The sequence below is a fragment of the Lepus europaeus genome, chromosome 13 (assembly GCF_033115175.1).
Source record: "Lepus europaeus isolate LE1 chromosome 13, mLepTim1.pri, whole genome shotgun sequence".
In the NCBI taxonomy this organism is placed as follows: Eukaryota; Metazoa; Chordata; class Mammalia; order Lagomorpha; family Leporidae; genus Lepus; species Lepus europaeus.
The window spans coordinates 51,143,008-51,170,193 of NC_084839.1; the positions used below are offsets into that span (position 1 = coordinate 51,143,008).

The window sequence follows — 27,186 nt, forward strand, 5'->3', positions numbered from 1 at the left end:
AAATGGAACTCTACAATATAAGGTCCTCTTACATTGGCTTCTTTGATTTAGCATAATTCTTTAAGATTCACCTATGCCATAGTACTTCCTTTCTATTGCTGAATAATACTTCATTGAGTAGATATACCACATTTTATTTATCCATTCATCAGTTAATGGATATTTGGATAGTTTGCACTGTTAGCAATTATGAAGTCACTACAAAGGTGTTAAATGAATGTATGTTTCATTTCTCCAGGGTATACATCTAGAAGTGCAATTGCTGGGTCATACAATAACTATGTTTAACATTTGGAAGCGTGATATGAATATTTTTAAAATGGGCTGCACCATTTTCCATTCCCTACAATTTCTCCACATCCTCATCAATGCTTACTATTGTCTGTTATTTTCATTGTTTCTGTCCCGGTGGATGTAAAGTGGTGTCTCACTGAAGTTTTGACTTTGATCTCCCTGATGACTAATGAAGTTGAATGTCTTTGTGCTTACAGCCCATTTATATATTTTCTTTGTAGAAATACTTTAGTGCCCTTTTGAAATGGGATTTTTTGTCTTGTTATTGAGTTAGAAGAGTTTTGATATATACTGAGTACAAATCCCTCATCAAATAAGGTTTGCAAATAGTCCCCCCATTTGTGCAATTGTCTTAAGCAAGAAAACAGGTAATCAAAAAAGATGGTATTAATGGCATAGTAGAGAGTGGAATCAACAGGTTTGAAACTTCCTAGGTGTAATCAATTATCTGCAGAGAATTTAAAAAATAATAATCTACTAAAAGCCAGTCTGTTTTAATTCTAAACCATATCAGCATAGGAATTTCTCCCCACAAGGGTGGACAGCTGCCCTAGCACTATCCCTGTGTTGCACCAGTGCACAAAATGTCCAGTTGTCTTGTTGGTAACAATCTGCTAGACTGGTAGGTTACAGTGGCAGTAGCCTGATCCTTGGTTTATACAGCTTCCCATTAGCAAATGACCCAGTGACTGTAGTATCTAATGACACTTGAGGGCTAAGTCTATTAATGGAGATGAGAAATGATGATTTTCTAAATCTATCATTCTTCATATTTTCTAGAATTCTATGTAAATGAGAAATTTTCCCAATGAACCATTTGGTTTCTTTGAAATACAATTCATACAAGCAGTAGTTTGTTAAATGTTAGGGGATGGTTTGTTGTCTATTAACTTACAGATATTTTCACCAGTTTATCATGCATCTCTTGAATTTGCTATATTGTGTCTTCATCATGCAAAAGGTTTTTGTTTTTATGTGGTCAAATTTATTAATGTCAGATTTTGCTCCTTCAGGATTTTGAGTCACAGTTCAGCAAGTATCACCCATTCTCAGGTTAGAAATAAATAACCTATAATTCCTTCTAAGTTTCTGTGGCTTCACCTTTTGACTTTAGGCCTCTAAACTCTTTAGAATTTATCCCAGTATCTACTATGAAGTATAGTCCAATTTGAAATCCTTTTTACATGGCTATCAAGGTGTTCCAAACTCTACTCATTCCCACCCCTTTTAAATAGATTTTAATTTTTTAGGACAGTTTTAATTTCATAGCAAAGTTGAACAAAACTTAGAAGTTCTCATATACCCGCTTCCTCCACACGTGGCCAGCTGCCTGCACTGTCACATCCTGCACCCGAGCAGAACCTTTATTACGATGGAAGAACTTACCTTGACACATCAGTCTCACCCAAGTTGATAGTTTGTATTACGGTGCATTCTTCGTGTGTTGGGTTCTGCAGGTTTGGATATGTATCCACTATTTGACCTATCATATAGGATAGTTTCACAGCCTTAAAGATCGTTTGTGCCCTGGTTGTTTTTCTTTTAACCCCTCCATCCTCTTCACCATACATCCTGGCATAGATTCATTCATTCATTCATTCATTCATTATTTATTTCTATCTCCATAGTTCTGCCTTTTCCAGGATCTCACATAGTTGCAATCATACAGTATGTAGTCTTTTCAGATTGGCTTCTTATACTTAGATATAAGACCCATCCTTGTCATTGCCTGGCTTCCTAACTCATTTCTTTTTATCTCTGAATAATATTCCATTGTTGGACTATGTCAGCTTGTTTGTTCATTCACCTGGGGAAGGACATCTAGGTTGCTTCAAGTTTTTGTGATTATAAGTAAAGTTTCAATAAGCATCTATGTGTAGGTTTTTGTGTGGACATAAGTTTTCAACTCATTTGGTAAATACCAAGGAGCTCAACTGCTGGGTTGCTTAGTAAGAAGATGTTTAGTTTCGTAAAGAACTGCCAGGGGGCCAGCACTGTGGTGTAGTGAGCTAAGCTGCCGCCTATAATGCCAGTATCCCACATGTGCACAGGTTAGATTCCTGGCTGCTCCAGTTCTGACCCAGCTCCCTGCTAATGCGTGTGGGAAAGCAGCAGAAAATGGCCCAAGTCCTTGGGCCTCTGCATCCACGTGGGAGGCCTGGAGGAAGCTCCTGGCTCCTGGCTTTGATCTGGCACAGTTCTGGCTGTTGCAGCCTTTTAGGGGTGAACCAGTAGATGGAAGATCTCTCTCTGTCTCTTCTTCTCTCTATATAACTCTACCTTTCAAATAAAACAAATAAATCTTAAAAAAAAAAAAAACCAGACTTTCAAGTTAGCTGTACCATTTTTACGTTCCCAGTAGCAATTACTAATAACTCCTTCACTTAGCCTAGCCAGCATTTCATGTAAAACACTATTTTATTTTTAGTTATTTTCATTTTGTTTGAAGGGCAAAGAGAGATTGAACTTCCATCTATTGGTTTGCTTCTCTAAATGCCCACAATAGTGAGCACTGAGCCAGACTGAATCCAAGAGTCTAGAACTCACTCCAGGACTCCTATGTGGGTGGCAGGGACCCAGCTGCTTGAGCCATCATCGACCGCCACCTAAGGTGTGAATTAGCAGGAAGCTGGAATTGGAAATGGAGCTAGGACTCAATCCCAGGCACTCTACGATGGCCTACAGGTATCCCAAGTGGTGTCTTAACCCACGCACCACATACCTATCACATCCATCTAATTTAAAAGTTCGTCTTTTCCACACTGATTTCAGACCCTGTCTTTATTATATACTACACTTTTATAATCATTTGAGCCTCTTTCTGGATTTTCCGTTTTGCCACTGCTTTGTCAGTCAATTCATGTAGAGATCCCACACTACTTTAATTATGGAGGCTTGATCAGTTGCTTTCTGTCTAGGAGAACTATTTGCTTGACTTTTCAGAGTTTACCTGGCTGCTTGAGCTGCTTTAATCTTCCATAAGACCTTTAACATCAAGTTGTATAACTGTATAATCTGGTATAACTTCAGATTAAAAGCTACTCAATGATCTTTTTCTTTTTTTTTTTTTTTTTTTTTTTTTTTGACAGGCAGAGTGGACAGTGAGAGAGAGAGAGAGACAGAGAGAAAGAGAGAGAGAAAGGTCTTCCTTTGCCGTTGGTTCACCCTCCAATGGCCGCTGCGGTAGGCGCGCTGCGGCCAGCGCACCACGCTGATCCGATAGCAGGAGCCAGGTGCTTCTCCTGGTCTCCCATGGGGTGCAGGGCCCAAGGACTTGGGCCATCCTCCACTGCACTCCCTGGCCACAGCAGAGAGCTGGCCTGGAAGAGGGGCAACCGGGACAGGATTGGTGCCCTGACTGGGACTAGAACCTGGTGTGCCGGCGCCACTAGGCGGAGGATTAGCCTATTGAGCCACGGCGCCGGCTCAATGATCTTTTTATTGTAATTAAGTTGAATTTATAAACTAAGGGAGAACTGACATCTGTAGTATTGAGTTTTCCCATGCAAGAACATGGGATGTGATTCCATTTTTAAAAATTCTTTTTTCAATCTTAATAGATGTGGTTTTCCCTATTATATATATATATATGTATATAAAATGTGTGTATTACACATTTCTTATATATTGCACATTTCTTAAGTTTATGCCTTGATATTTTATTTTTAATAAAGCATCTGCTACTCCATTTTATTTTCAAGTAGTTTATGAAGGTTATTGACTATTTCATTTTATATACTGAAACTTTATTGTGGTTATAGTCATGGTTGCATTGTTTTCCTTTTAATTTTCTAGATGCACAGTTTTATCCTCTGCAAATAGAAGTAGTTTTCTCTCTCCCATTCCAGCTCTTCACCTTTCACTTTTAATTTTGTGTAATTGAAGTAGTTACTAGGCTTACTACAATGTTAAATAGGTGAAGTAATAGTCTTGTTCCAACTCTACTGGGAATACTTTGAAGTAAGAATCTGACTTTTGAAATCAGGCACTCCCACCCCAGGAAGAAGCTACTGTTCCAGCAGTTCTGTCTATAAAGGAAGGATAGTGTCACACAGCGGGTCTGGAGAGCCAGCCTGGGGAAGAGTTGCCTTGAATGAATCTGCATTTCTCAGTGTCGGGGGTCCAGGGCAGTGCAAGTGTCCTGAAGCATCTTTTCATTCCTGCTTTGTTAAGTGCTGAGTGTTGAAGATCTTTATATCATGAATGAGTGTTAGATTTTTGTCAAATACCTTTTCAGCATCTGTGAAAACAATATACTTGTTCTCCTTCCATCTGTTAATATGATCAATTCTATTATTTGATTTCTCAATATTGAACTATCTTTTATTTGGTCATAATATAGTATTTTTAATTTGCTTTTGAATTATATTTCCTAATATCTAAGAAGGTTTTTTGGATTTGTATTCATAAGGAGACTAATCAGTTGTGTTCCTCTTGGTCATCATTTTTCTTCCATATAATGAAAATTACATCCTCAAATTCCAGAAAAGACCATCAAACAGTCCATCGACGCCAGGCAACCTCTAGATTCTAATGTGATGATCCTGCCCTTCTGTAATGGAAATTTCCCCGGCACTGTGAAGCACCAAGTCTATAGCCCACATCTGCAATCAGCCCCTTATTTCCATGCTTGCCCTTTGGCTCCGTGGGTTAAAAATCTGCATTCCTGAACACACAGCATCCTGATGTGCCTTGGTTCAGGAACTGATGTCCTTCTCACCATGCCTGGGAGCCGCTGGCTTTAATCTTTAGCAAATACATTACTAGCTAAAAAATACGTTTTACCTGAAATGATGCTTCCACAGAAAGGCTATTGTATTTGAAACTTCTCATTACTACTATTTCAAGACCTTCTCCTTCCTCCTCCTAAGGAGTCCCTGGGATTTCTTAAGATCCTACAGTGGTGGCATTTTATCTTACAGAGACATACTGATATGCTTTACATGTTTCATTAGTTTGTTTACAGCATAAGTAAGTAGATGTAGGCAACAATATTAGGGTTAGAAAAGAGGGCTGAGATATACAAAGAAAAGCTGAAACTCATTATTTTAATGAAGACCCTGTGTACATTTTAAATCATTTTCTAACTGAATTGTAAGATGTGCTTAATGAAAATTAGACCAAATGCATGTTTTAGTGCAATTCTGTACCATTGCATTTTTCCGAAATAGAATTATTTTTCCTCTTTATATCTTACAGAGGACATAAAGATAAAATATTTGTGGTAAAATGTAACCCACATCATGTGGACAAACTGGTTACCGTTGGGATGAAGCACATCAAATTCTGGCAACAAGCAGGTACCGTTGATGGGGCTTACCGTTTATGGGGTTGAGAGCTTTACTCCTCTGGAAAAAATATATATTGCCTCTGCTTGGCCTGTTTCTCTGCAACCTAAAGTGAAAATGTATCTAAAAAAAATTCTCTCCCAAATTCACTTTAGACGGCTTCTAAGTGGTGAAATTTGTCACACTTCACGTGATTCTGTGCATATTTGTCAATGCCTAGAAGGCTTTGGAAAATGTTGTACTGTGAAAATTATAATTTTTATATTTAGTAATCTGTCCTGCAAGTAATAATTATGTTAATCACTGAGTAGGAAATAACATAATGACTTTGGTTAGGTGAATATAATTGTCAGGATTTTTGAGGGTTCCTTTATTAATCTATCACTGAATTGAGCACATAGGTTAAATCCTGACTCTGCACACAGTAGGTGGTCAAAATAAACATTTGTGGATCATATGTTGATAATAATGATGGCTAAATAAGCATGACTAAACATGAAGAGTATTGTATTCTCATTATTACCATTGTTGCTGAATTCTTGGTGTCAGCTTTGGTGCCAAGCCTAATCTCGCAGTGCACAAAACGGGAATAAACTGTTCTAGTGCTTGCTGCATGTGTAGAGAGGATGAAGTCTGGGGAACCAGTCTGGGTACAGTGTCTTGAATGAAACTGAGTTTCCCAAGGCTATTTATGGAATGCATGGAAACGGGAACATCCAAGGGACAAATGTAATGGTTCGTCCCAGTGTACTTCCTTCTACACAGCCATTTATTTTTCTCATGTGAAAATTGGGTGATGCAAGTTTAGGCAGAACATAGGTAACACGCTGACATTTCGCATCTACCATCAGCACCGTTCTTACTCTTTTTCGTTAGCACTCATGAAGACTTTGCTTACTCCTGTAGGCACCCAGTCATTCCTTCCTATGGCTGCATAGAACTTGCTCTGAGCCTTGGTTGAATCTGTGTCTTGCACTGAGTGAGCTCTCTCTCTCCAGCCAGACCCCAAGCTCCTTGAAGGCAGGAACTCTCTATTTGCGTATTTATTTCTCCAGCATTGAGCACTGTGCCTGCCACAATGTCCGGATTCAGCAAACTCTGAATTAATGAATGGGAAACCATCTTATAATATTTTTGTGGATGATCTTCTCTGCCATTTTTGCCATTATGTGTACACCTAAGGTAGACACACCAGGGTTTTCATTGAAGATGGTCATTCTATATATGCCTATGAGGTGCCCATTTGTTTTAAAGCAATAAATATTCTTGGTCTGTTGTAGGTGGAGGCTTTACCTCTAAGAGAGGAATTTTTGGAAGTGTCGGGAAATTGGAAACAATGATGTGTGTTTCTTATGGACGGATGGAAGATCTGGTGTTCTCAGGGGCAGCTACTGGTGATATTTTTATTTGGAAAGACATTGTACTCCTGAAAACAGTGAAAGCTCATGACGGGCCCGTGTTTGCCATGTACGCATTGGATAAGGTATGGAATGTTTCGCAGAATTCATTTTCCTCATCCACTTTATACTATTATAAAGTAGTCTTGGGAAAGTCCACCAAGAGGATGCCTGGATCTAAAAACAGTCCTGTGTCACAAAGTGGTTGTCATAAAGCTACAGCCAAGGGAAGGTAGGAAGGAGAGTACACTGATTTTCACCTACAGCTGTTTCTTTATGTGCAGTTTTGCTCCACTCTTTTCACACTTAGACTTCCTGGCTGTCACTCCCAAGAGCCCCTTAAGAATTGCTGTGACTGGGGCTAGTGTTGTGGTGCAGCAGATTAAAACACTGCTTACAAAGCCACCAGTCCATAATTGAGTTCCAGTTTGAGTCTTGGCTCACTTGCTTCCACCAAACTCCCTGTTAATGTGCCTGGGAAAGCAGCAGAAGATGGCCCAAGTGCTTGGGCCCCTGCTACCCCTAAGGAGAAACCAGGATGGAGTTCCAGGCTCTTGATGTCTACCTGGTTGTTGTGGCCATTTGGAGAATAAACCAGTGCATGGAAGGTCCCTTTTTCTCTCTGTCTCTCTTCTCTCTCTCTCACTCTGCCTTTCAAATAAGCAATTCTGTTAAGATAATGTTTGGATAAATGTAGACACATCAATGGTAGTAGAAGAGTCCTGAGAAATATTTGAGCATTGTCTTCCTTCTAAGTGGCACAAAGGGGCAGAACCTGGAAGTATCAAGTGGTTAGATAATTGTCCCACATATTGATTTTTTTTAATGGAAAGGTTCATAGCCAGTATGCTCTTGCACAGACATATTTAGAGGTGTTAAAGTGCAATTATGGAGACACTGTTGGATGCAGCCTGTTAAGCTGCCAGCTGTGATGTCAGCATCCCATATCAGAGTGCCTCTTCCAGTCCTGGCTGCTCCTCTTTTGATCCAACTCCCTGCAAATGTGCCTGGGAAAGCAGTGGAAGATGACTCAAGTACTTGAGTCCCTGGCACCCATGTGGGAGACCCAGATGGAGTTCTGGGCTTCTGACTTTAGCCTGGCCCAGCCCTGGCCGTTGCAGCCATTTGGGGATTGAACTAGCACCTGCAAGATCTGTCTCTCCCTCTATCACTCTGCCTTTCAAATAAATAGATTTTTTTTTTAAGTTGAAATCTGTTCACCAGCTGTATATCTACTCAAGCTTATCTTGGTCTGTCCAGGTGCCCACCTAACTTGCAGTGATCTTTTACAAGAAGACACTCAACCTTCAGTGTCATTAAACCACTTTTTTTGGAAGATAGCAGTTTTTTCATTCATTTTTAGTTTGCTGGTTGTTCCAGTTCCTCTCAGCTCTCTGACCTTCAGTCTAAGCCACCCAACCTACCTACGCCAGGGTTCACTTTTCCTTAACAGTCCCCAAGTAAATGTGTTGATCTTACAACAAAAGTATATTATTGCGCAATTATAATGGTGGTTTTAGTGTTTTTGCTGGCAAATTCATTTTTGGTTATACTGCAAACATGGAAAAAGATTACAGCAGTATGCAAAGTTTGTGTAGGCCTGAAAGTTGACACAATATCATTTGTTCAAACTCTCATTGTTTGGTAAGTTAAGCTGTAAAATCCCAGGGAAAGAAATGATATCAGAATAGAAGCGTTCTTCACCTCTATGGAACTTGAGGATGGACTCTCCTTGGACACACATTCTGTGTAGTCATTCCTTGGTATCTTCAAGGGATTGGTTCTAAGATGCCCATGGATGTCCAAATCTGTGGGTGAACTCAGTCCCTTCTACGGAATAGCTCAGTATCTGCATGTAACCTACATGTATCCTTCTGTTTGCTTAAATGGCCTTTGGGTTATTTATAGTACCAAATACAATGTAAGTGTATATAAAAGTTATACTGTTCTATAGAGTGAATAATATCAGGAAAGAAAATATGCATGTTAATGCAGACAATTTTTTTTTCTGAGTATGTTTAATTTCAGGTTGGTTGAAACAGTCTAAGGTTGGTTGTAGAAGAATGACTAAAAAGAATAAAGGGTATTTGAAGTAGTAAACTTCAAAATATTTCTTCATGTGCTTCACTGGAATGCATTAAAAGTTTGAGAAACAAAATGAATTATTATATTACAGAAAAACATTAGAAGTATTTTTTGTTAAAAAGAAAATTCTCTAAGAACAGTTGGTATATATGAAAAATTGCCAGGAAGGAAAACTAGTAAAGCCAAGAAATCATAAGCTTAGAACAAGAGTAAAGATCACTGTTTGGTTAAAAGAATATCCAATATGTTGTGTTTTACTTTCCAGGTTTTGCACAAATTAATGTAGATTTTAATTATTGTGGAAATTGTTGCACAAAGTGGGGTAATTTCATTATGTGAGATACTTGTTACTCTTAATACATAAGGATGTTTTCTCCTGGAAATGAATATTGAATTTTAAATATCTAACAGTCATTTTCAATTATGGTGTGAATTTCAATCCATTTTGTGAGAATATGAGACAGCTGGAACTTTGCTGGGTTTGGGGCTGTTCTGTCCCATAGGAGCCTACATTGTGGTTGGGGGCTGGGTTCAGTAGCAGCCTTCCCTGAGCCAGAGTGCCAGGTGCAGACCTGTGGTCTAAGGTGGACACACAGTGAGAATAGAGAGTTGGAGAAGAGCTACTTCCAGAAAATGTTATGCAGTCTCATTTGCTTAGGAAGACGACACGTGCAGAACTGCATCACCCACAGGGGAATCCTGGGGGCTGGGTGGGTGATAGGTCATTTTGATGTATGTGTAACACTTGCCATGTGTGCCTTCGCAGGGCTTTGTCACAGGTGGAAAGGATGGCATCGTGGAGCTCTGGGATGACATGTTTGAAAGATGTCTGAAGACTTACGCCATTAAAAGAGCAGCACTGTCAACTAGCTCAAAAGGTGCCACTCCCAAATACAGAATAGACATCTTTATGTTCCCAGGATGGAGAAGATAGTACTAAAGTTCTTGTTGGAAAACTGTTACTAAATTAGTTTTCTTTCTGTCTGTCTGTCTGTCTTCGATATTGAGCTCTCAGCCCCTCCTAGAAATGTAAAGGATGATATCTTAGTACTTTGAAATGATAAAAATTGAATTTACACTAATAATCAGTCTTTGCTGTTGCTATATTTAAACGCCATCCTCCCTCCCCCAGGTTTGCTTTTGGAAGATAACCCTTCGATTCGTGCCATTACTTTGGGACATGGACATATCCTGGTAGGAACAAAAAATGGGGAGATTCTGGAAATTGACAAGAGTGGCCCAATGACACTGCTTGTTCAGGTACGGTGCTTGCACTTACTCTAAACCATATCGGGACTGGAACTAGGGGTGGGGTAGTGCAGCACTCATTCCCAGGGTTGTACAGGTACTGTACTAGTTACTGGTTGCTGTGTAACACATTGCTGCACACTTAGCAGCTTAAACTGGCACACATTATCTCACAGTGTCTGTAGGGCAGGAATCTGAGCACAACTTAACCAAGACCTAAGCTTAGGGTTTTGCAAGGCTGCAGTGATGATGATCAGGGCTTAGTCTTGACTGAGGCTCAACTGAGGAGGATCTCATTGCAAGCTCAGCCAGGTTATTGGTGGCTGTTGGCCACAGACCAGCCTCAGCTCGTACAGGTGCCCACAATTCCTTGCCTCGTAGGGTTCCCTGACATTGCTCCTTGCTTCCTCAAAGCCAGCAAGAGAGAGAGAGAGAGAGAGAGAGAGAGAGAGAGAGAGAGAGAGAGAAAGGAAATCAAATCCCAGTCTTATGTAGAAATCATCACATATGGCAGCCATGAGCATTCCATCTCTTTTCCATGCTTTAGTTGGTTAGAAACAAGGCCTAGGTCAAGCCATGTTCAAAGGGAGTTGCCTGTAGAAGTGTGAGGACCCAGAGGATCCTGAGGGTCACCTTGAGAGTTTGGTGCATTCCCACCCGTGGCCACCAATTAATCATGCCCTACCATGTACAAGATACTTTATTACCTCCCAAGGTCCCCAAGAGCCCTATCACACTATAATATCTGCTCAAAATCCAGAATCTCACCACTGAAATCAGATCTGGGTGTGGATGAGACTTCTGGTGTGTATATCCTCTTGATCTATCTGTAGGACTAGGGAGACCAGTTATCTACCCCCACACACTAAAAGCCTAAGTGCCTCTTTTGATTGTGTCTCTCACTCTGGTCTCAATCTCATGCCACACAATTGTATATGTACTGCTTGCCTTCCTTATCCCCTCAAGAATTGTATTTGGATAAAGGTCAAATAAAAATAAGCATCAACAGAATCCTTAAAGAGCACAGAAAGGGGCTGGCGCCACGGCTCAACAGCTCCACCTGCGGTGCCGGCACACCGGGTTCTACTCCCAGTCGGGGCGCTGGATTCTGTCCCGGTTGCCCCTCTTCCAGGCCAGCTCCCCCTCCGTCCCTTGATCAGATTCGTACCTGCAGGTTACTGTGTCAGGGGTGAGTCCTGAAATCCCCTGACTTGCTGTACCCTGGAAACAGGTCTTGGTACACACCACAGCTCAGAAATGCTGCAAGGTTTTAAAAACACATGTGTCCAAGCCCACCCAGGATATCAAGAAAGAGAATCTGTGTTTAAAACAACCTGCTCCACAACCTTGCCATCTCTGCAGCTGCCTGTGCCCAGCAGGCAGTGTGGAGCTGCCCTGGAGAGACACAAAGGCATGAACCCTTTGTTCTCCAGCTTATACTGCATTCGTTGTTGGCTTCCAAACTGACTTCTTTTTCTGTCTGGCCATGCTTCATATTTTGTTTGCCTGAAAAGCAAGTGTTTATTTATTTTTATTTTTTAATAGCATGATTTTAGAAATCTGTTAATTTTCCTTTTTTTAAGATTTATTTTATTTGAAAGTCAGAGAAGGGGGGGAGGGTCTTCCATCCACATGTTTACTCCCCAGATGGCTGCAATGGCCCAAGCTGTGTCATTCCAAAGCCAGGAGCTTCTTCCAGGTCTCCCACGAGGGTGCAGGGGCCCAAGCACTTGGGCCATCTTCTACTGCTTTCCCAAGCCATAGCAGAGAGCTAGATTGGAAGTGGAACAGCCAGGACTCGAACCAGCACCCATATGGGATGCCAGCATGGCAGGTGGCGGCTTCTGCTACCCCACAGCACCAGCCCCATCTACCTTCTCACCTTATATATGTGCCTGTGTTTTCCTTTTGCCCTGGCATCTCTGTTCCCCATTCTGTTCTATCATTTTGCTGATACCTCCTTCCTAGAACTCAGCAGTTCAGTTCAGGCAATGCTCCGGCCTTGTGCTGTGTGGTCTGCACAGTAGGATAAGGGCTGCCTGCTGTCTAGGGCTCACAGTCACATACAGAGAGAGGACAGACCCTGAGGGACAGTTAAGGAACCATGCAGGCGCTGTCCTGCCTGAGAAAATTTCAGAACCGCTTCTCCCAAGTTTTGGTGGCATGTCAATCCAGTGGCATTCAGAATGGACTTCTTATCCTTTGGGGGAGAAAAGTTAGGGTGGAGGAGGGGAGAGAGTGGCACATGGTGGACTGTGGAAATGCCTGCTCTGTACATAATCCTCTGGTCTGCCGCTGTTTGCAGCCAGCTTTATGGGTGATGAATAACAAAGTCAGATCCCAAGCCCATTTCCTTGTGCCTCTGACGGTGCTTCCAGCCCACCATGCTCACTGCCTGTGCTGCTGTTATCCAAAGGTTAATATAATCAGATGGGGGAAATAGAACTCTAAAATCAATATGTGGCAGTCATTTGAAGCCACATGTCAGAGCTCCACAGCCGCCCCTCCAATAAAATGTATGAAGCAACTCAGTTGGTGGAAGGGCCTGGAAGATGTGGGAGTTGATGCCCAACCTATCTCCTCGCCATGATTCTGGCCGTGGGAGCTTCTGAAGAGAAGAAACCCATAAAATGGGGAGTGTATGGTGTCCCCACACCCAGTAAGTTCAAAACCAGTGGTGTACCTGTTAGCCCCTGGTTTTCTCAGGTACTTGGATGCCAGCTCTATGCAAACACTGCCTCTTCTGCCAAATAACTGTTTGGCTCTGTTCGCTTCCCAGTTAAATCAGAATCCTCTCGTTTCTCTTTGGAAAGCCACCTGTCCACCACAGTGTCCCAGTCACACATGCCTTTCAGACAACCGTGTGTCGTCTCTACAATTTTGCTTTACTAAGCAATGCCTTTTGATAATTAACCACTGAAAGCAGAAGTTCAGGAAGCAATCTGTTTTACTGCTCTGTGATCCTAATCTCCTCATACTGCTTTGTTGTGTGATAAATTATCGGAATCAAATTCACTTTCTCCCTGTTAAGTGTTTGCTTTTAAAATACTGTTTTATCTCAGTTATTCTAAGCCAGTCAAGATTGTTATAAAATATAGGCACGTGGAATTGGCCCAGTGCATATAAGGTACTTTTCAGTATTGTGATGTTCATTGTGACACACAGGGAGACAAATTTGTAAACAAATTCCGAACCTGAGCTATAGCCAGGATAATAGAAATGAATTTTTGTCGCTCCATCGGCTCTGCCAGATACTACGTGTTCAAAGAACTAAAATTGAATAAATAATGAGAGTATCACCATGAAACTCCACTAACAAAGATGGTGCCTGTGTATTTTATAATATGACTTTATGGTGGTTTGTGGTTTGTGTCATTGTGGTCAAGCTGTTTTACCAGGAGGTACATACGCACTGTGTTCTGTAGCAAACAGGATAAAATAAGGGCGCTTTGCTATTCCTCTGATGTTTCCAAATGGAAAGATGTTTAGCCCCATATAAACACCCCCAGTAAGCAGTGAGTCCGTATTATATTTCCCAAATGAATGAGTTAGCCTCATCTAGGCTGGGAAGCTGAAACTGTGTTGTTTTGTGTTGGACTTCCATGGGGGACTGGGGCTGAAGATGCAGCACTGGCTGAAGAAAGGCCAGCCAACAAGCACGAGCTGAGTTGTTTTCCCCATTTCCTCTCCCACAGGGGCACATGGAAGGAGAAGTGTGGGGGTTGGCAGCTCACCCCCTCCTGCCCATCTGTGCAACAGTGAGTGATGATAAAACGCTTCGGATCTGGGAACTATCCTCCCAGCACCGTATGCTGGCAGTTCGGAAACTTAAAAAAGGTACCCAATATCACTCGACATGTCAGTACCAGTATTTCAAAGCTGCAGAATGTGTTGGGTTCATTTATTCACTTAACGAGTATTTACTGAAAGCACCTGTTATATGCCCTGCAAGATGCTAGGCCATGGGAATTCTACAGTCATAACTAAGTGCAGGTGGAATTATCCCCAACGGCTGGCTGATACAATGGTGCCCAGCTCGGTTGTTCATTTCCCTTGCACTGCACACACAATTGCCACCTGGGGGCAATATGTCCTTCCTCTTCTCACCGAGAGCTGTGGGAGTGATTCAAAGCACATCAGCCTGTAAAGAAAGCTGTTTCCCTTATGACTATCAATCTCCAGGACTTGTCACTGAAACACAAAGGTCAATTTTGTAGAAAAAAGTGTATTTAATGAGAAGAGATGAGTAAATATGTGTTGAATATCTGTGTGCGTTAGAACTCAGAGGTGTATTGAAAAGGAAAATTGAGAGGTACTCATCCATTCATTGAGTCAGGCATTGGGGATCCCAAGATGACTGGCCCCAAATCTAGTGTCAGAGAGAGGTAGGATTTGAACAGAGTCCCTGCAACAGATGGTTCATTCAAATTGGGTAATCTGAATAGAGTGTAAAAATGGGGTGGGTAGAGTTAAAGAAAGGACCAGGAATAGTGCAGTGCATTGTAGCAGATCCATTACCAGCCCTGCACCTGGAGGGGCTAGAGGAAGGCATGATGGCTGGAACCTTGAAAGTGAGAGCTGGGTGAGACGACAGCCAGAGACAAGCTGTGGCCATCAGTCATGGGCTAGACCAGCATGTAGTGAACCTGCAGGAGGAATCTGGGAAAATAGATGCCCCAAGCTCCTTAACCTTCCTCCATCCCTGCAGTCTCCTGCCCATGTTCTCCCTTGGCCAAACCTAACAAGAAACTAAGGGGGCCACATGGGCAGCAGCTTCAGGTACACAGCAGCTGGCTAGGGTGAAGGACAAATGGGTAGGGACACACTGGGCGTCAAGTTCCAACAGGATCCTCAGAGACTCAGAAGAGCTGCTGCTGGGACAGCCTTGTGGAGGTGACACAAGAGCTGAGCCTCAAAGTCTATGAAAGTTCTTCAGACAGGAAAGGATGAACCTGGTGTTTGATTCTGAAATGTTTGTCTTGCATAGTTTTATAAGCAGGTGCAACGGGAAGTGTGTCCTAGAGGAATATATCAAATGAGAAAAGGTATCCAGACACGAGGAACAGTAGTGATAGTGGCTGGTATCCCCGAGTCAGTACATGAGGCTACTACTTCACATTTAGTCTTCATAAGAAGTCAATGAATAAGGCTATTATTATTGCTACTTATAGATTGGGAAACTAAGGCACAGGGAACTAACAGTTTGCCCAAAGTCATGCAGTTAATAAATAATGAAACTGAATTCAAACCCAGGCAGCATGGTGTGGCCCCAGAGAGCACACCTGTGGCCGCTGTCTCCCTCTCCTGTGTTGGCTCACTTCACAGTGCCCGCCTGTGCCTTGGCAAGCAGTGGAGTCAGGATTCTACCCCAGGTCTGAGTCCAGAGCCCACGCTCTTAATGTCTACAAGGTTGACTCATTCTGGCCACTCACTCTTACTGGGGAAACAGTGGACCAGGTCCTCATTTCAGAGCACTGAAATATCAGTCAATGGACTTTATTCCCTAAGTTAAAAATTAGTTCAAAAGAATAAGTATTGACACACTTTAGATAGGGTGGCAGTTCAACCCAGTTTACCTCTGTTGTCCTGGTATAATTATTAATAGCTCTCCTTTTCATTCTCAGAAGGTTCCTGGTTTGTGCCATAACTTTTGCTTAACCTAATAGTGATCACTTTCCTCATAGGCAGATCATTTTTAAATTTTCTATTAATATGTCTGACTCATAGTTGGAAACAAATACTACGTAAATGAATGATACAGTCAAATGAACCAGCTCAGCATACCATGAAGAGTGACAAAGGAGTTTTCGTGGAAGCTTAGTGGGAAATGCCTTAGCACAGGACTGCATGACTGGTGCATCCCTGGAGCTGTGTTGACCAAAGTCTTCACAGAAAGAACAGTGCCTGTGATGCTACGTTCCTAAAATTGATTGTGGTGTTGGTTGCACCACTCTGTGATCATATTCATATCTATTGGATCATATACATCAAGTGGATAAATCATATAATACATGTATTCAATCTCAAGCTGTTAAAAAAGAACAGTAGTAGTTGGTAGGTGTATTCTTATATAGGCAACCTATTAAACATACACCACAAAGTCCACACTCGTTATTCAGAAATGTCCTACAAAGCAGGAGAAAGCACTGCTCATGCAGCACCATCATCCTGGTACCATTTAGCTTCACAGAGATCCCTTGGAAGGTTGTTGTTCCACTTCTTCCCAGACAGAAGAGGCAGGGACAAACTCTCACCACTAGAATTGTGTGTTACTATCTGTGGATTGGAGAATTAGAGTAGAATTAGAACCATGAAGTTCTGTAAAGCAAGTTTGTACCTCAAGCATGATACTCAAAAAGCTAGTTTCTAGAGGTTTTAAGATCTTCCATTCTTATATATTACCCTTTTCTTATTTTTTCCTTTTATTTGTTTATTTGAAAGGCAGAGAGAGAGAAAGAGAGAGAGGTCTCTTATTTGCTGGTTCCCCTTCCACATGTTCACAATAGCCATGGCTGGCCCAGGCCAAAGCTAGGAGCCTGGAACCCAACCTAGATCTCCCGTGTGGATGGTAGGGACCCTAACCTGTGAGCCATCACCTGCCACTTCTCAGGAATCTGGAATCAGGAGTAGAGCTGGATCTTGACCCCAGGCACTCTGATACACAATGTAGGTGTCCTAAGGGGCATTTTTTTTAAGATTGAAAAGCAAGGTTACAAAAAGAGGGAAAGGGGACCAGTGCTGTGGCGCAGCAGGCTAACAACCTGGCCTGAAGCGCCTGCATCCCATATGGGCACCGGTTCTAGTCCCAGCTGCTCCTCTTCCGATCCAGCTCTCTGCTATGGCCAGGGAAAGCAGTGCAAGATGGTCCGAGTCCTTGGGCCCCTGCACCCACGTGGGAGACCCAGAAGAAGCTCCTGGCTCCTGCTTTGGATCGGTGCAGCTCCAGCCATTGCAGCCATGTGGGGAGTGAACCAGCGGATGGAAGACCTCTCTCTCTGTCTCTACCTCTCTCTGTAACTATGTCTTTCAAAAAATAAAATAAATCTTTAAAAAAAAAAAAAAAGGCACAGAGAGAGACCTGCCATCTACTGGTTCACTCCCCAAATGGCCGCAACAGTTAGGGCTGGGTCGGGCTGAAGCCAGCAGCTTCATTCAGGTCTCCTCTCCTGCTGTCTCAGGAGCCTTAGTATGGAACTGAATCAGAGGAGGAGCAGCTGGGACATGAACCGGCCCCTGTATGGGATGCTGGCATCACAGGAGGCAGCTTTACCCACTACACCACAATACCAGCCCCTAAGGGGCATCTTAACCACTATACCCGAATCCCCTCACCTCCATTCTTGAAAGCAAAGTTACTGATTATATTACTCTACTACTCCTTTCTCCCATTCACCCTATTTGCCTTTTGGAAGGTGTTCATTACTAAACAATGAATGGATAGGCTTAAAGAAATTGAAAGTATATTTTGTTGTTGTCCTTGGATTTGGAGAGAAGGGATGTTTTAAGTTTTGAAGTTTTGGTTCTCTTGAGTGTTAAAGACCTAGTCCTGGGACCTGTGACACCGCCATCCCCTATGAGCACTAGTTTTAGTCCCGGCTGCTGCACTTCCAATCAACCTCCCTGCAAATGTGCCTGAAAAGCAGCAGCAGATGACTAAGTGCTTGGGTCGCTGCCACCCACCTGAGGTACTAGATGCAGTTCCAGGCACCTGGCTTTGACCTAGCCCCATGTCCGTGTGTAATGCACCTGTGCAGATGTCTCCATCTCTTCCTCTGGTTTGTTCAGAAGTAAAGTGCTGGATGACAGCAGTGCCTCTGGATTCCCTTGCAGGTGGAAGATGCTGTGCCTTCTCCCCTGATGGGAAAGCCTTAGCCGTTGGCTTGAACGATGGGAGTTTCCTGGTGGTGAATGCCGACACTGTGGAAGACATGGTCTCCTTCCACCACAGAAAAGAAATGATCTCCGACATCAAATTCTCAAAAGGTGAAGGTGATGTAGATGCTTTTCAAAATACCACGGTCTTGGAACAAAAAAAAAATTGGAAGAATGGACTCAAATGTGTTCTTTACCCTGCTTGGAAAAGAGTAAGTTTCTGGAAGTTAATTCCCACGTGAAATGGTTTGGTGTTAACTGCGCACTTTTCTTTACAGATACAGGAAAATACCTTGCTGTGGCATCCCATGATAACTTCGTGGATATCTACAACGTACTGACAAGCAAAAGGGTCGGCATCTGTAAAGGTGCTTCTAGTTACATTACACATATCGACTGGGACTGCAGAGGTAACGTGTGGCTTTCACAGTATGATTTCTGTTTGAAAAATAATCGATGTCCATTCACGTACTGCTTCCCAGAGCATCACAGTGGAACCCACACCAATAGAAACAGTTGTGATTTTACAGCACACAGGTTGCTGCCACTACCATTGTGTGTTTCCGTCTCTCAATCATTACTGTTTTTAGCATGATCGGTTCAAGCCACTGAGTTGAAAGACACAACGCCTTCGGCCATCCTAGCACGCCCTTGCCTCACCTGTGGGTTGGCCGTGCATGTCCTTATTCTAGGTCTCTGCCTGACGGCTTTCCCTTTTCCAACCGAAGCTCCACCTGCTGGGGGATTGACCAAAAGTGCCAGGCAGTTTTCCTCCTCCAGCTGAAATACAAAGCTGCACACAGCTTGCCTCAGGTTTCTCCGCTTCACCTCCTCCAAGTCATGCCAGAAACATTGTAAGGCTGTGTCTGTACTTAACAAGCTGAGGCTCTGCCGCATGTAGTCATAAGCTCAAAACATGGAGGGTCAAGGAGTTAGACGTGGTTCTCCCTGTCTGTCGAGTACACAGCTGAGTGAGGACGACACGCTTGCACTTACACAATACAGGAGCGGAAGCTGGGTAAGCCATTGGAGAAGAAGTGGGTGAGTCAGCTGGGAAGAGCTGGCTGGGGCTGGGCCAGCATGTAGTACCCAGCGGGGACGTCAGTGCTGAAGGGCGGGCCACTCTGAAATCCTGTCCTGGAGGCTTGGACCACGTGAAGTGTCTGAAGCCAGCGCCTAGGAATGGACAGATCCCCACCGTCCACAGTGGTAGAGAAGCACCAAGGCCAGCGTGAGCTCTGAGGACAGGGCCCAGGGCAATCCCTGGGCTCTCATGGGAGTGACCTTTCAGAGGGACCTGGAGAGGTGGGTGGGAGTTCACCAGCCAGCAAGGAAGAGCATTCCGGGCCACAGCAGGGCTGTGTGGGAAGCTGTGGAGACGGGCAGGATGGGGAGATGGAGCCACGGGGAGTACTGAGGTGGGAGAAGGGGGATGTGTCGTGCTGGGTGGGTGAGGCCCTGGGTAGCTCTAAGGAGTCTACAGTGTGACATATCCTCTGTCTTGGGGAGGGCCAGAGAAAGATGGTGAGGGCCCCATGAGGTTAGCTCAGACTCCAGAAATTTTTTCCAGAGTTAGAGAGGCAGAAAGAGATCTTCCATCTGCTGGTTCACTCCCCAAATGGCTGCAACAGCCAAAGCTGGGTCGATCCAAAGCCAAGAGCTTCTTCTGGGTCTCCCACGTGGGTGCGGGGGCCCAAGAACTTGGGCCATCCTCCACTGCTTTCCCAGGCCATAGCAGAGAGCTGGGTCAGAGGTGGAGCAGCCGGGACTCGAACTGGCCCATATGGGATGCCGGCGTTGCAGGCAGCAACTTTACCCACTGTGCCACAGGCGCCCACCCCAAGATACCAGAACTTTTATTTCAAGTATTTTTCGAAGCATTGGCCATAAACTAGGGCTTGGCAGTCCTTCCACCAGGCGGGTTTTTAGTTATGGCTGTATGTGCCAGCCTGGAATTTGGGTTGTATTTGAGCTTTACAACCTGCAGAGATTTTGTTGCAAGGAATAAATAGTAGGGGGAGAAGCATGCAATTTGTTAAAAGTACAGGTCCCAACAGGAGCCAGGGAAGCCAGATCAAGTCCGTCTGGTTTTCAAGTCAAGGTCACACCAGTTGAAGTTGGCATTTGAGATCAGGCAGGGCTGTGGCCACTGGAGCATGCCTAGAAACTGGGGAGGCCATGGCAGGGGCAGGGCAGGGGTGCTGTGGATGGAAGCAGCTGCTTCTCAAACTCCTTCTTTGATACTCTCTGGTTTGTTGTTTAAAACACAAACACACACACACAACCAGTTCCAGTTTATTCTCTTGCTGGAAGGAATGAAGTATGGGGAGTCTTATGTGGAATCAACCACACACACACACACACACACACAGTTCATGGCACAGTGTCTGAAACTCCAACACTATGACTATTAAATAGTTAATACTCCCTTATGTTATGGCTTCTATTAGGGAATGAAGAGCTGAAACAAACGGGATTTAAGAAAGTTTTGTTTGGGAAGATTTTTAAAAATCATTTTTAATTGTAGTAAAATGTACATAATAAAATTCACCATCTTACAGTGTACAGTTCAGTGGCCTTACACACATTTGCATTGGTAAGCAACCATCACCACCATCCATATCCAGAATTCTTTTCATCTTGTAGAACTGAAAACTTGTACCCAGTTGTTATTTAGTGACTCCCAGTCCCTCAGTCCTATAAACCACCATTCTGCTCTGTCTCTAAAGCACTGCTCTAGGTATGCCTCATAGGAAACAATCCTGCAGTGCTTGTCATTGTTGTAACTGGCTTTTTAAAAGATTTTTGTTTATTTGAGAGGTAGAGTTACAGTTAGAGAAAGAGAGAGAGAAGTCTTCCATCTGCTGGTTCACTCCCCATATGGCCACAATGGCTGGAGCTGGACCAATCCAAAGCCAGGAGCTTCTTCCACATGGGTATAGAGGCCCAAGTGTGGCTGCTTTCCCAGGCCACAGCAGAGAGCTGGATTGGAAGAGGAGCAGCCAGGACTAGAACTGATATCCATACCAGATGCCGGCACTGCTGGCAGAGGCTTAGCTTACTGTGCCACAGCACCTGCCGCATAACTGGCTTATTTCACTTAGTATAATGTCCCTAAGGTTCTTCCATATTGGAGCATGTAGCAGAATTTCCTCTCCTTTGAAGGTTGAATAATATTCTACTGTATATGTGTCCTACATTTTGCTACTTTACTCATCTGTTTTGAACACCTAGCTTTCATCCACATTTTAGCCTTTTTGAATAATGTTACTATGAATGTGGGTATATAAATAACTTCAAGACCCTGATTTCAATTCTTTGGGGTATATATACTCGGCAGAGGAAATTGCTAGATCATATGGTAACTCCATTTTTAATATTTTGAGAATTACTGTACCATTCTCCATAGCAGTTGGCCATTTTACATTCCCACCAACAGTAAAACAAGGGTTCTGATTTTCCCAGCTCCTTGACAACACTTGCTACATTTTTCTTTTTTTTATATATTTTTTATTTATTTGAAATGCAGGAAAGACAGAGGTACAGAGAGGGAGAGACAGAGATCTTGCATCTGCTGGTTTACTCCTCAAGTGGCTGCAATGGCTGAGGCTGGGCCAAGCCAAAAACACGAGCTTCATCTAGGTCTCAGATGTGGGTGCGGGGCACAAGGACTTGGGCCGTTTTCCGCTGCTTTCCCAGGTGCATTGACAGGGAGCTGGATCAGAAGCAGAGCAGCCGGGATTCGAATAGGCACCCATATGGGATGCCAGCACTGGAGACTGTGGCTTAACCCGCTGTGCCACAGCACTGCCCACCACCATCATCATCATTCAGGAGCTTAGGCCCCGTGTCCGTGATAAAGATGTGAAGTGGAATCAGTCTCACACGGAAAGCCTAGGATCTTGTCCCGGATTGTTGGGTCGCATGAGAGCCTAGGCAGGTGTCTCTGTGAAGTCCTCCAGGAGCTATCCCTCCATGTGGAGCTATGCCTCCATGGGGTGAGACGCAAACCTCGCCGTTCCCCCAACTCTGCCCTGGGCCAGCCTTGTGGGGTAAGGAAGAGCCGAGGTCTTTGAAGAACAATCTTGCCTCTTATCAATCAGAAGAGGGGTCAGACCAAAGGGTTTCTGTGGTTTGAGAGTGAAGTAGAATACTTGGGCTTTTTAGAGAGGAATGAGCCCATTCTGGAGAATAACAGCAAGTGTGCCTACAGATCCTCCCTGGTTCCTCTCCAGTCGCATTAGCGGCAGCCAGGTGTCGCCATGCTATTCCCGTTCCTGCACGCCTCGTCTCCAGAAGGTGCCACGCTGCCGGCAGAGTAGCCCCATTGCTTCCACAGCGGGAGCCTGCGGGCCGGGCAAGGGCAGAGAGCAGAGCTGAGAAGTAGGGATCTCTTGTGGGTCTCTGATCTTGTCGGGAATAGTGAGAGCATTCGCCAGAGCCAGCTGGCTGTCAGCGCCAGGGACTGCGCAGCCGCAACATCTTGTGTCCATGGCAACGCAGGCCCAGGAAGTGAAAAGCGCATCAGGCTTTTGCAGGCTCGTCAACTACCTCCGCGTGAAGGCTTCCATGGAGACACACACACACACACACACACACGGGAGAGAGACGTCACAGGAGGATGTTTTCTAGATGCTAAAAGTTCAATGCTAGAAACATCAGGACTGTGCGATCCTGGACCAGTGAACTGCTAGGACCTCCATTCCCATTTTCACGGCAGATGGCCTGTTGTTTGGTACGTTTAGTAGAAATTTTGGAATTACTCCAACTCGTAAACTGTGTACAGCCAGTATCATGCACGTGGATCGCTCTGTGGACTGTAAACTGTAGCTGTAAGATGTTGTGCCATCCTCCACTGCTTTTCCCAGGCCAAAGCAGAGAGCTGGACTGGAAGTGGAGCAGCTGGGACTTCAACCAGCACCCACATGGGATGCCGGCACTGCAGGCGGTGGCTTTACCCACTGCGCCACAGCGCTGGCCACCATGAGGTTCTTATTATTTTTCCAAGAAAGGGATCTGCAGGACTAAGAGATATCAATGGTGAAGGGGCTGTGGGATTGTTAAAATACACACACACACACACACACTCACATTAACACTCACACTGACACACATTCAGAATTACTTACAGGTAAACATTTTATTCGAGATTTTAGCAAAATACTTTGGGGTGAGGAAGTCAGTGGAGGTTCATGCAGTGGGCCTCGCCTAGATGCTGGACAGTGGGCACACAGGGGCTCTTTATACTGTCCTGACTTTGATATATGTTAGGAACTTTCCATAATTAAAAAAATGCGGAAACAAACACTGTATGTATTGTGAGTCGTTTAAATTTCAAACTGAAAAGGATGATTACCGTTGTAGGAAAATTAGGACATCTAATCTTTTTGTGTGACCTGCTTCCCACGTTGGATCATTCTTTTAAATTCTATATATTATTACTAGTGGACACTTGGTCTTATTTATGTGATCCCTTTGACACTTAGTCCCATCTTTATGATCAGTTATGAACTTAAAATGAAAATAAGTATGATTATAATTTTACATCAAACACAAAGACTGCTCCATGTTGTATTTCACAAAGTCTTGAATTTCAGATTTTTGGGTTAGAGAGGGTTGGAAGGGAATGAGCATTTCCAGTTTGTTTAGTGTGTCTTTTCTGTTTAAAGCCACGTTTAGAATTCAGACCTAAGTAAATGTGACGCTCTCTACAAGGATCTCAATTCTAAAATCGTCATTCTTGCCAAAGCAATTTGCTTTTACTTCATCTCTATGCTAGGAGGAAACAGAGGGAAAAAGCAAAAAATTGATTTTGCCAGGCTTTTGAAAACTTGCTGTTTTCAGTGTCACTGAGTGAAATTAATTCTATTTGAAGGATGTTCAAGGTCAAATTTTATGAGGTCTATAATCTGAAATCAGAACTTTGGGGTTTGTATCATGCCATGCAATTGCCTTCGATGGCCTTCTAAATAATTTAGTACATATTTACTCACTTTATGAGACTCTGGTTAAAATGAATCAAAATAGTGACAGCCATAGTCAGATTCTGATAATGAAAAAAAAAATCAGTACAGAATTTAATTGTCTCTCTACTTCATTCTATCATGACAGGGAAGTTATTGCAAGTGAATTCTGGTGCCAAAGAACAACTCTTTTTTGAAGCTCCGAGAGGCAAGCGGCATGTAATCAGACCTTCAGAGGTAACAGTTGTACACAAAGCTTTTGAAAACTGCATTGTGAGGACTGAATGTATGCCTTGTAATGAATTCTGTATGTCAGTTACACGTAGTGTACTCTAAGTGTGATCATTCCCTAACTCTGATGGTGTGACCTGGTTTCCGGACTTGTGGGAATGCATGGGTTTACTGCTGTACCACTGACATAGCAATGCACAGATGGCGTTCTGCTTCATTTTCCTCTGCCTGAATACAGTGAATAAGCTGTCAGTTTGGATGCTACATATTAATTTCTCCACTTAACGTCTTTTGGTGCAAATCTTTTTATGAACATGAATTTTTAAAATAGTCTCAACGTCTACTTATAATAATAAACAGTTTTATCCACAATAACAGAAATTACTTTTCAAAATGAAAACTATCCACAACCTGACCATTCTAATGTATGAAACTGTCTTTTGTTTAAGAAAGCTTTTACTTAAAATATAAATTTCATAAGTACAACTTTTGGATTGTAGCGGTTCTTCCCCCCATACCCACTCTCTGACCCCCAAAACATCCCATCTGCTACTCCCTCTCCCATCCCATTCTTCCTTAAGATTCATTTTTAATTATCTTTATACACAGAAGATCAACCCTATACTAAGTAAAGATTTTAACAGTTTGCACCCATACAGAAACACAAAGTATAAGTACTGTTTGAAGGCTAATTTTATCATTAATTCTCATAGTATATACTGGACAGATTGAGAGATTTGACTATGAAGCACCCAGTGTCAGCCATATAGCAAAAAAAAAAAATTCTCATAGTATAATACATTAAGGACAGAGGTCCTACATGGGGAGCAAGTACACAGTGACTCCTGTTGTTGATTTAACAATTGACACTCTTACTTATGATGTCAGTGATTACCCGAGGCTCTTGCCATGAGCTGCCAAGGCTATGGAAGCCTTTAGGGTTCGCCGACTTTGATCTTATTCCGACAGAGTCACAGTCAAAGTGGAAGTTCTCTCCTCCCTTCAGAGAAAGGTACCTCCTTCTTTGATGGCCCCCTCTTTCCATTGGCATCTCACTCACAGAGATCTTTCATGTAGGTCATTTTTTGCCACAGTATCTTGGCTTTCCATGCCTGAGAAACTCTGATGGACTTTTTGGACAGATCCAAATGCCTTAAGGGCTGATTCTGAGGCCAGAGTGCTATTTAGGGCATTTGTCATTCTGTAAGTCTACTGTGTGGCCTGCTTCCCGTGTTGGATCATTCTCTCCTTCTAAATTCTATCAAATATTATTAGCAGACAATTGGTCTTATTTATGTGATCCCTTTGACACTTAATCCTATCTTTATGATCAGTTATGAACTTAAACTTATCACTTTAACTAGTAAGATGGCATTGGTACCTGCCAACTTAATGGGATTTGGAGTCCCATGGCGAGATTTTAGCTTTACCCTTAGTCTGAGGGAATGTGTGCCGAACTGTACATCTCCTCCCTCTCTTATTCCCATTCTTATTTTTAACAGAGATCGATTTTCAGTTGGATTTAAACACAGAATAATTCTGTGTTAAGTAAAGAGTTTAACCAGTGGTATTAAGTAGAAAATAAAATACTAAAAAAGACTTTCTCGATAGGACAGGGGCTGATCAAGTCGTTGCATCTCATAGTGTCAGAAACTGTCCTTTTTTAATGTTTTCATATGTCCTTAGCCATGCACATAATTTTTTAATTGCTGCAGTCAAAACCTTGATAACATTTTTTAATCCATAAACTAGTGCCTTGCTGAAAACTAGGATGCTTTATGAATGAGTGCCCTTTTCAGGGTCATTTTTGTTTTAACAAAAATATTATTTTTTTATTTATTTGAAAGGCAGAGCTACAGGGAGAGATGGATCTTTTATCTGCTGGTTTACTCCCAAATGGCTGCAATGGCCAGAGCTGGGCCAAGCCGAAGCCAGCAGTCTCATGCAGGTCTCCATGTGAGTGCAGGGGCCTAAGCACTTGGGTCATCCTCTGATGCTTTTCCAGGCACATCAGAAGGAGCTGGATCGGAAGTGGAATAGCCAGGACTTGAATGGGCACCGATATGGTGCCGTTTCAAGTCCAGGCTTGGCACTTCTGATCCAGCTCCCTGCTGATGTACCTGGGAAAGCAAAGGAAGACGACTCAAGTGCATCAGCCCCAGACATCCATCTGGGAGACTCGGATGGAGTTCCAGCCTCCTGGCTTCAGCCTGGCCTAGCTCTGGCTGTTAAGGTCATTTAGGGAGTGGACCAGCAGATGGAAGATCTTTCTCTCTCTCTCTCTCTCTCTCTCTCTCTCTCTCTGTGTGTGTGTGTGTGTGTGTGTTGTATGTGTGTCACATTGCCTTTCAAGTAAACAAATTTTTGAAAAGGGGATGGGGAGACTTTGAGGACTCTGCTACTTAAGCTCCAGGATGCCTGTTTATTTAGAGAGAGCGAGAGCAATTACCCATCTGCTAGTTCACTTCCCAAATGCCTACAACAGCTGGGACTAGACCAGGCCAAAGCTGGGAGCTGGGAACCAGAAGTGCAAACTGGGTCTCTCATGTGGGTGGTAGCAAACCAATTATTTGAGCAATCACCGATGCCTCCCAGGATCTATATCAGCAAAAAGCTGGAGTCAGGAACCGGAGCCCAGTGTCAAGCCCAAGAACCCCGCTGTGGGGCATGGGTATCTCAATTGCTAGGCCAAACACCTGCTCTAGTTCTAGGATTTATAACAAGTTTAACTTTTGGGTATTCTGGATTACAGGGACTGTTTCTAATGCTCCATATTTAATATAGTTGCTGTAGCTAATTGGACATGCA

At 43.3% G+C, this 27,186-nt stretch overlaps 1 protein-coding gene across 1 annotated transcript in view; it reads left to right on the top strand.

Annotated features, from left to right (window-relative positions):
* EML6 (EMAP like 6) overlaps positions 1 to 27,186 on the top strand; it is a 297,135-nt gene that overhangs the window by 202,607 nt on the left and 67,342 nt on the right. The window contains exons 17-24 of the mRNA XM_062209442.1: positions 5,494 to 5,594; positions 6,863 to 7,065; positions 9,831 to 9,942; positions 10,197 to 10,324; positions 14,008 to 14,149; positions 18,143 to 18,295; positions 18,463 to 18,594; positions 24,296 to 24,384. Coding sequence (XP_062065426.1) covers positions 5,494 to 5,594; positions 6,863 to 7,065; positions 9,831 to 9,942; positions 10,197 to 10,324; positions 14,008 to 14,149; positions 18,143 to 18,295; positions 18,463 to 18,594; positions 24,296 to 24,384 — 1,060 coding nt within the window. The remainder of the gene's footprint in view (positions 1 to 5,493; positions 5,595 to 6,862; positions 7,066 to 9,830; positions 9,943 to 10,196; positions 10,325 to 14,007; positions 14,150 to 18,142; positions 18,296 to 18,462; positions 18,595 to 24,295; positions 24,385 to 27,186) is intronic.